Consider the following 9,372-nt stretch of genomic DNA (forward strand, 5'->3'; position numbering starts at 1 on the left):
CCCCCCAGGAGGGATGGCCACACTGTAGTCCCTTTTCCTCCATTCTCCTCTTGGGATCTTGGGCACGCACGCACACATGCCCGGTGTGAGTTTAAGCTACTGGGTCCAGGACTCGAACCTAGGTTGACTACATGGGAGTCCAGTGACATAGCCATTACACCAACTGCTGGTCCCCCCTAGTGACTTGTTTTCTCACTCCTACTCAGGCCCCCTTTGGTGAGTGCACATGCCCGGTGGCAAATTTAAAAAAAAATAATAAATGAAATTTTAAAATGAGAGAATATTCAGAGGTGTGCTGTCTTTACCGACACCAAATTTAGAACCATTTCATCATCTCTCTAAAATCTCATTAGCAGTCAGTCCCCCTTTCTCCTCATAGTCCATGTCTCTCTCAACCTCTAATCTACTTTTTATCTATTCTATAGAAATTTTGTCTGTTTTGGGGCCGGCAGGTGGCATGGTGGTTGAGAGCACTGGACTCCCACATGGCCGACCACGGTTCGAGTCCTGGACCTGGCGGCTTGCTTTCTCACCTTCCCTTTCTCTCTCTCATTCTGTCCCTCTCTGGTCAAACTAAAATAAATAAAGTTAAAAATAATTCTAAAAAAAAAAATTAAAGAAATTATGTCTGGATATTTCACAAAACAGAATCATAGCTGGGTGAATTTTTGTAATTTGCCTTTTTTTTTCTGCACATAATGTTTTTAAGGTTTATTGCCAAATAGTATTCCGTGATATGGATGTACTACATTTTATTAAGCCATTCATTAGTTGGTGAATGTTTGTATTGATTTCACTTCTTGGCGATTCTAAACAATGTTATCATGAACGCTTGAGTACAGGCTTTTGTATGGACATATTTTAATTTCTCGTGGGTAAATTCTGCCTAGTATCGAAATTGCTGGCTTATACGGTAATTCTATACTTAACTGAGGACCTGCCAGGCATTTGTCCAGAATGGCTATACCATCTTGCTGTTCTGTTTTCTCCTGATTCTCACCAATACTTGATTATCTGTCTTTTTGATTGCTATCCTGCTGGCTGTGAAATAGTTTCGATTTGTATTTTCCTGGTGACTTAGGTTGTTGAGCGTCTTTTCATGGGCTTCTTGGCCATTTCTGTAGCTTCAAAGAAAAGCCTCTTCAGCTTTTTTGCCTGCCTGTCAGATTTTTTATTGTTCAGATAAACCATCTTGTATTACAAAACTGGGTAACCCTGCCTGTAAAGGTTTACACCTATTTGTCAGGATCTCAAAGTACAGGAACTCTGCAGATGGCCAGACATTATGAGCACTGGGAAGCTTTGGCAGGACTCTCAGGCCATTCATTTTACATTTATTAAACGTCTGCTGTGCATTAGGGTCTGGTAAAGTGAAGGTGGATATGATGTAGTGGTCTTGGTCCTTGAGTTTTGGATCTTCTGTGGTCATGGGGATGATAACACATCCACAGCTCTCTCAGGAGGTGGTGGGAGGTGGAAGGAACAATAATGTTAAAAGCATAGTGACTGGGACTGGCAGGTGGTGTGCTGGTTAAGGTGCTGGACTCCCACATGGCCAACCTTGGTTAGAGTCCCAAACCTGGAGACTTCCTTTCACTTTCCCTTTCTCATTCTCTCTGGTCAAATTAAATAATAATAATAATGATAACAAAATTTAATAAATCCTTTTTTAAAAAAGCATAGTGGCATCAAAACTAGAGCTGTGGGCAAGAGAGCACTGCCCCAGGGTGCTCAGCCAGCTGGAGTATTGGGGGTGGGTGACTGGTGGGAGGAATTAAGAAAGCCTGACAGAGACTTTAAAAGGCTTTGCTTTGAAAGATGGTGGACCTGTTTCCTGAGGGCACTGGGAAGTTTCTGAAGGGGGAGCAGTTAAGCAGAGGCCTGAGGATTTCCTGAGGGCCTAACTGTCCTGTGGAGATGGGCTAGGAGGGGGTGAGCCTCAAACTTTGAGGAGACTCTGGGCCACTTGCTGAAGAAATGGTCCTCCCAGGGCCAGCAGGTGGCATAGTGGTCAAGGCACTGGATCCCTATGTGACTGGCCGTAGCTTGAGTCCCAGACCGTGCAATTTGTAGCTCAATCCTGAGAAGAGAATGGAGAAAAGATTGCAGCGTGGCCACCTGGCGGGGGCGGGGGGTGATTTCTTACTTTCTGTCTGTCTCTCTCTCTTTCTCCCTGGCAAGTGTACATGCTCTATAGCAAAAATCTCTTAAGAAAAAAAGGGCCCTCCCAGCAGTGCCCAGGTGGGTCTGACCCAACAACTGGGGTTTTACATGAGTTTCACATTTGGGATGCATACTGACCACCACAGATTAGATCATAAATTTTTTTTCTCCCCTTTAATTGCTAGAGGGTCCATGTGTGTACTCCCCGCTCCCAATGGGTCATTGTCACTCCGCCTTTTTCTTCCTTTCTCTATTCTGTCAGGATTCTGAGTTGACTTGTACACACACTTGGCATGTTTCTCAAGCTACTGAGTTCAGGACTCAAATAACAGATGTGCCAGGGTCCTGCTCCCAATGCACTCCCCTTAACCACAGTGCTACGGGACTGACCCAGTAATTAATTTTTAAAAATGTGTTGTTATTTTCTCTTTATTCATGATAGAGTGCTTACATGCTCACGTGAGAGAGAGAGGAGCACCTTCCATGAGGTCTAGCCACATTGGGATCCTCCCTCCAGTCTTCCAGCCCGTTGGATACTGGGCACTGTGTTTGTGCCTGGTGTGTTCAGGCTCACCAGGCCAGGGATTCGAACTGCATTCACCTGTGGGATTTGGCTTTTATTGAGCCACACGTTATCACTGCGCCACAGAGCCAGCCCCTAAAATGATTTTTAACTTTTTTTTTTTTTTTAGGGGGGTCAGATTTTTGCTATAGGGCAAGTGCTCTCGCCAGAAAGACAGAGACAGAAAGGGAGAAATCATCCCCCAGGGAAGATGGCCATGCCACAGTTCCTTCTCCTCCATTCTCCTGTCGGGATCTTGGGCATGCACACACAAGTGCCTTGGCATGAGTTTAAGCCACTGGGTCTGGGACTTAAACCACGGGTGACTACATGGGAGTCTGGCAACATAACCATTATGCTATCTGCTGGTTCCTCCTAAAGTTATTTTTAATAAAATGCTAATATTAGGATTTTGACATGTACATTTTCTAAACTTTAAAGTACAAAGAGTATTTTCCTGGGGAAATGCTTTGGTTTCACTTAAGTTAATTGAGATTATAGTAAACAAATGCCTAATTACTTGTTAACATTTTTGAAATGAATGCAGTATAGTAATCCTGGCATAGTAGTTAAGGTGCTGGCCCTCCCACGTTACTGACTGAGGTTTGAGTCATAGACCTGGCGGGTTGAAACTCATGCCAGGAGAGTGTGCATGCTTGCCCAAAATCCTGAGAGGAGATTGGAGGGCAAAGAAGTGTGGTATGGCCATCTCCCCACCCCAAGGGGGGTGATTTCTTACTTTCTCTCTCAGTCTCTCTATCTCACGGAGTCCACGTGTCCTTTAGCAAAAACCGCTACAAAAAAATAAGCACTAACCAATATCTGGATGTTTATATTGATTTATAAATGATGGGTATTTATGCAAAAACTTTTCTTGAGTGAACTTAGGGAATCTTTTCCTTTTTGAAAGAGCATTTCATTTATTATTATATTTTAATTTACCAGAGACAGAGAGTGAAAGTGAGAAAGCAAGTCACCAGGTCTGGAACTCAAACCACATTTGGCCATGTGGGAGTCCAGCATTTTAAAACCACCACGTCACCTACTGGCCCCAGTGGATAAGCAACCTTAATTGTTTTGTTTTTAAGAATTATTTAACTTTTTTTTTTCTTTGGAGAGGTTTTAGCTATAGGGCACGTGCGCTAGCCAGACAGCAAGACAGAAGGTGAGAACTTACCCCCTGGAGGGATGGCCACGCCGCAATCCCTTCTCCTCTTGGGATCTTGGACACGCAAACACACGTGCCCTGCGTGAGTTTAAGCCACCGGGTCTGGGACTCGAACTGCGGTTGACTACATGGGACAGCCATTACACCAACTGCTGGTTCCAGGATAGGCTTTTTTTTTTTGGAGAGGTTTTTTGCTATAGGGCACGTGCGCTCGCCAGACAGAGACATAGAGACAGAAAGCGAGAAATCACCCCCCAGGGGGGATGGTCACGCCGCAATCCCTTCTCCTTCATTCTCCTCTTGGGATCTTGGGCATGCATGCACACGTGCCTGGCGTGAGTTTTAAGCCACCGGGTCCAGGATGTGAACCGCGGTCGACTACATGGGAGTCCAGTGACATAGCCATAGGCAATTTTTAAACTCTCGGGATCTTGGGCACACATGCACACATGCGCCGCATGAGTTAAGTCACCAGGTCTGGGATTCAAACTGCGGTCGACTACATGGGAGTCCAGTGACGTAACCATTATGCCATCTGCTGGTCCCAGGATCCAGCTTCTTTTAACCACCATGCCAGCACCTTGCCTGGTACTGCCAGCAGTTTTAAAAATGGTTGTACCAATTTACACACCATACCAGCAGTATTTTGAAAGTTCTGGCTTTTTATATATTCACCAACACTTGATGCTGTTTATCTTCTTAATTTTAGCTGCTCTTTGGATCACTAGTTGTAAGAATGACAGGTCTCACTGTAGTGGCACGGGCAGCAGGCACTGCTGGGTGTAGGCACACGGGCCTGTGATCCCTCAGGTTGGGAGGGCCACCAGATCAGTGTGATGAGACCCTGTTGAGGTTGCATGTCTCTGTCTTTTGCTTGCTTTATTAAAAATAAATTTTAAGAGAGATTCTTGTTAGGGCACATGTGCTCACCAGAGAGACAGAAAGTGAGAAATCACCCCCCAGAGGTGGGGGGATGGCCACACCACAATCCCTTCTCCTGTATTCTCCTCTTGAGATCCTGTGTACGCATGCCCTTGTGCCAGCGTGAGTCTTGAGCCCCTGGGTCCGGGACTCAAACTGTAGTCAACTACGTGGGAGTCCAGTGACAACCATTGTGCCATGTGCAGGTCCCTTATGAAGGAAATAAATAAATAAATGTAAAAAATTAAAAATCCTAACAAAATAGTGTGATGAGTTACCAACTATTTTGTAGGAACTTTTCACACCAGCAAGCTCTTGTTAGTTTACTATACTGATGTTTTTGTCTGTTTTTTTCTTTAATAAAACATTTATAATTCAGTGTTACATTGCCATATGTGGAATGTTTGATCAAAGTCTAGATTCTGATTATTATTCAGAAGATTGAACTCTATCGTGTAATGTGATAATTGAATTTTTAAAAATTGCCATAGAGCACATGTAGTCACTGGGTGGAAGCAGAGGGGAAGGGAAGGGACAGAAAGGAATCATTTCCCAGTGGTCATACTGCAGTAGTTTTTCCTCCATTTCTCCATCCTGGCAGGATTTTGGACGTGCACGTGCATGTGCCGGGTGTTTTTCATATTGCTGGGGCCAGGATTTGAACCATGCAGTCTACCATGTGGGATACAGCGCCTTATGTATAGCACTTAAATGCTATATGTGTGGGACCAGCAGTTAGCATAATAGCTGTCACTGGACTCTCATCTAGTTGACTGTGGTTCAAGTCCCGGACCTGGTGGCTTAAACTCACGCTGGGCACATGTGCGTGCATACCCAAGATCCTGAGAGGAGAAAGGAGGAGAAGGGATTGTGGCATGGCCATCCCCCCGGCGGGTGATTTCTCACTTTCTGTTTGTCTCTGTCTGTCTTTCTGGCGAGCGCACACATCCTTTAGCAAAAACCTCTCCAAAAAAAATTAAATGAAATGAAAAAAAAAAAGCTATATGTGGGGCCAGCCCTTGAATTTATTTATTTATTTATTTATTTTGGGGTTTCTTCTGTGAGTGGGAGTGTGTGTGCACATGGCATCAAGACCCTGTTGGGGGTACATGATACACCCCCAGCCTCAGGCAGCCCTAGGTCATGGGCATGCACACCCAGCATACTCAGGTGGTTTCTTTCGGCAGACCTTTCCATGTGGTCAGCCTTGCAGAGTGTCATTGTATATCGCAGCACTGCTGTTCAGCTCCCTGATAGTATTTCTAGTGTTGTGGAGTGGGGGTAGTAAATGGCAGAGGAATGATTATAAAGCTAAATTAGCCTGGGGCCAGCAGGTGGCGTGGTAATGGGGGCCCACCGTGGTTTGAGTTCTGGACCTCGCAGCTTGCTTTCTTACTTTCTCTCTCTCTCTTATTCTGGTCAAATTAAAATAAATACATAAATAAATGAGGTTTAATAGGATAATTCTTAGAAAAGCTAATTTAGCTTTTCTTTTGGAATTTGTTTTAGCTTTGAGGCCACTTAGAAACTAGTTCATGAAAATGCTGCTTTTAGTCCAGAAGCAGTGACTAATGTTAACATTTTTTTTCTTTCCCTTTTCAGTGAGGTGCTGGCAGAGGAGTCTATAGTATGCCTTCAGAAAGCCCTAACTCACCTTCGGGAAATATGGGAATTGATTGGGATTCCAGAGGATCAGCGATTACAAAGAACTGAGGTTGTGAAGAAGCACATCAAGGTGAGTCGGGGAGTGTGGTCTTGCAGTGGGATGGGCATAAGGAGGCAGGTGTCTTACCTGAGGTAGCACACACAGGCGAGGTGTGATCACTGGCACTAGAATAGTCTAGGCTTCTCCTATTTCTGTTTGTTTTTAAGTTATTTCTTAATTTTGAAACTGTAAGGGTTTTGGTGTTGATGTGGGGTTTCTTCCCTGTGACCACAAATTCCATGGGCCGTTTTCTCTTGTGTAGGATCTCCTGGATATGATGATTGCTGAAGAGGAAAGCCTGAAGGAACGGCTCATCAAAAGCATATCCATCTGCCAAAAAGAGCTGAACACCCTGTGCAGCGAGCTGCACGTGGAGCCAATTCAGGTCTGTGTTGGCTGCGGGGTGAGGGATGCGGCTCAGGTCAGAGGTGTCGGAAGGAGCCTGACTTAGGACTGCACATGGATGGCTGCCTGTTAGGGTAGTACTAGATGAGGGGTGGGGAAACGTGCTGCCTGGTTGATTAGTTCCCACAAAGTAATTGTCACAGGTGTGGGATAGTCAGCAAGAGGGAGACAGGACACCAAGGCTTTTGTAGGAAAATAGCGATTTATTCATGTGCTTGCACTGGCTTAGTGGATTTATATCCAAAGGCTGAGCCCTGAATTTCTGACGCCCTTCCTTTTATTCATTTTAGTCTTTCTGTACCCCTTATATGGTTATACTCATTTTTACACACTTCTGATTGGGTAACTTATGTGAGGTAACTTACATGGTAAGGATGCTTACAGAATCATGCAGGTGTGTGCTGGGCTATCATACACAGGCACACATGAAGTTAGAGTTGCTGAGCTGATACGGGGACAGAGCTACAAGATCACTATAGGTTGCACATGCATACTTAACTTTTCAAGTCTGCCTCATTATCTTCCTTTGTTCTGGAAGGCCCCCCTACCACAGTGTAGATAAATTTTCACATACGTAGAGGTAAAACAGCTAACTGATAATCAAAAAGAAGTTTCGGGACCAGCAGTTAGCGTAATGGCTATGTCTCTGGACTCCCATGTAGTCGACTGTGGTTCGAGTCCTGGACCTGATGGCTTAAACTTACACCGGGTGCACGTGCGTACGAGCCCAAGATCCCAGGAGGAGAAGGGATTGTGGCGTGGCCATCCCCCCTGGGGGGTGATTTCTCGCTTTCTGTCTCTCTGTCTCTCTGGCAAGCACACGTACCTTATAGCAAAAAAAAAAAGAACTTAAAAAAAAAAGTTTCTTGGGCTGGCCTGTAGCCTCGTGGTTAAGGGTGCCAAATCCCAGAAGACTGAATGTGGTTTGAATCTCAGCCCTTGTGACTTGAAAAAAAAATACTCCAGGTACACGTGTGTGCTCCCAAAATTTGGATAGGATAGAGAAATGGAGAAGGGATTGTGGCCTGACTTCACCCCTAAAATTTGCTGTAGGGTACATTACTCCGGAGAGAGAGAGGAAGAGAGAGAGAGAGAGAGAGACAGATAGAAAGTGAGAAAGCACCAGTCAGGGCGGATGGCCATACCTCAGTCCCTTCTCCTCTTGGGATTTGAACACACATGCACATGTGCCCAGCATGTGTTTCAAGATGCCAGGACTCAAACCACGGTTGGCCACTTTCACGGGGAGTGCTTTCTCATTTTTTTTCTCTCTGATGGGTACATGGGCCCTCTGGGGAAAATAATTTTAAATAAAAGTGTTTAATGTAGGAGCCCAGGCATTAGGGCCCTTTGGGGAGGATAGGTTCAGATGCTGAACCAACATAAACACAAGTGGGCCCAGGAGGCTGGCTTGCTGGGAGGATTATAATGTGGCAAGAACCTGTCAAAGATATTTCCCATATTTTCTCTCTCTCTTTCACAAAAGAGAAAGAAAAGGGGACAAAAAGGTTGGAGCCAGACATGGCATAAGGCCAATACAGTACTCTAAGGATTGCCCACTCAGTCTCACGTTCACATGCAGAGCCCTCCCTGACACGCTGGTACATGCACGCCACTGTCTGGGGCTGGCTGAGCAGAGGGTAGATGGTGAGTGCGAACCTGCTGGGGTGGGGCGTGCCCCTCTCTCTCTCGCTGGTGGAACAATCAGTAAACTTTAAATAGAGATGCTTCTGTTTAAAATAACACGATAATAGAATATACATTTTATAAGTGTTGGGTTCAATAGAAGATTTACAGTTATTCTAAAGTGAGAGCATTATTTTATTAAGATAAGTAATGGGACCAGCAGTTAGCGTAACGGTTATGTCGCTGGACTCCCATGTAGTCGACCATGGTTCACGTCCCGGACTCAGTGGCTTAAACTCACGCCGGGCGTGTGTGCATGCGTGCCCAAGATCCCGAGAGGAGAATGGAGGAGAAGGGAGTGTGGCATGGCCATCCCCCCCGGGGAATGATTTCTCGCTTTCTGTCTCTCTCTGTCTATCAGGCGAGCACACATGCCCTATAGCAAAAACCTCTCAAAAAAAAAAACCGAATAAGTAATAATGGTTTTCAGCTGGGCAGTATTGTAACCTGGGACTTTCTGGTACTCTGTTCATTGCAAGTAAAAAGTAAAACAGTCTGTTTCATAAAACTTTGCTAAGTAATGTATTTGTACTTAAGATAAGTTACAGCACTGATGGTAGCGGTGTTACTGGTAGGTCCTTTGTTGCCAGGCATGACACCAGACCCTTATCATGTATCATCTCATTTTATAGCCAAACACCCCAGGAGGAAGGTGTAATCACCATTATCATTTTAGAAATAAACTGAGGCTCAGAATGAATAATCTGAATGAAGGCTCATGCAGTGTAGATAAGCCCTGATCTAAGACACCCCCCCCCTTTT

The 9,372-nt window shown here is 45.0% G+C and overlaps 1 protein-coding gene across 1 annotated transcript in view; it reads left to right on the forward strand.

Moving 5' to 3' along the window:
* PRC1 (protein regulator of cytokinesis 1) overlaps positions 1–9,372 on the forward strand; it is a 38,378-nt gene that overhangs the window by 6,930 nt on the left and 22,076 nt on the right. Inside the window, exons 2-3 of the mRNA XM_006152829.3 lie at positions 6,417–6,549; positions 6,782–6,904. Of these exons, the coding sequence (XP_006152891.1) occupies positions 6,417–6,549; positions 6,782–6,904 (256 nt within the window). The remainder of the gene's footprint in view (positions 1–6,416; positions 6,550–6,781; positions 6,905–9,372) is intronic.

This window comes from Tupaia chinensis, unplaced genomic scaffold (genome assembly GCF_000334495.1).
Source record: "Tupaia chinensis unplaced genomic scaffold, TupChi_1.0 Scaffold000359_1, whole genome shotgun sequence".
In the NCBI taxonomy this organism is placed as follows: Eukaryota; Metazoa; Chordata; class Mammalia; order Scandentia; family Tupaiidae; genus Tupaia; species Tupaia belangeri.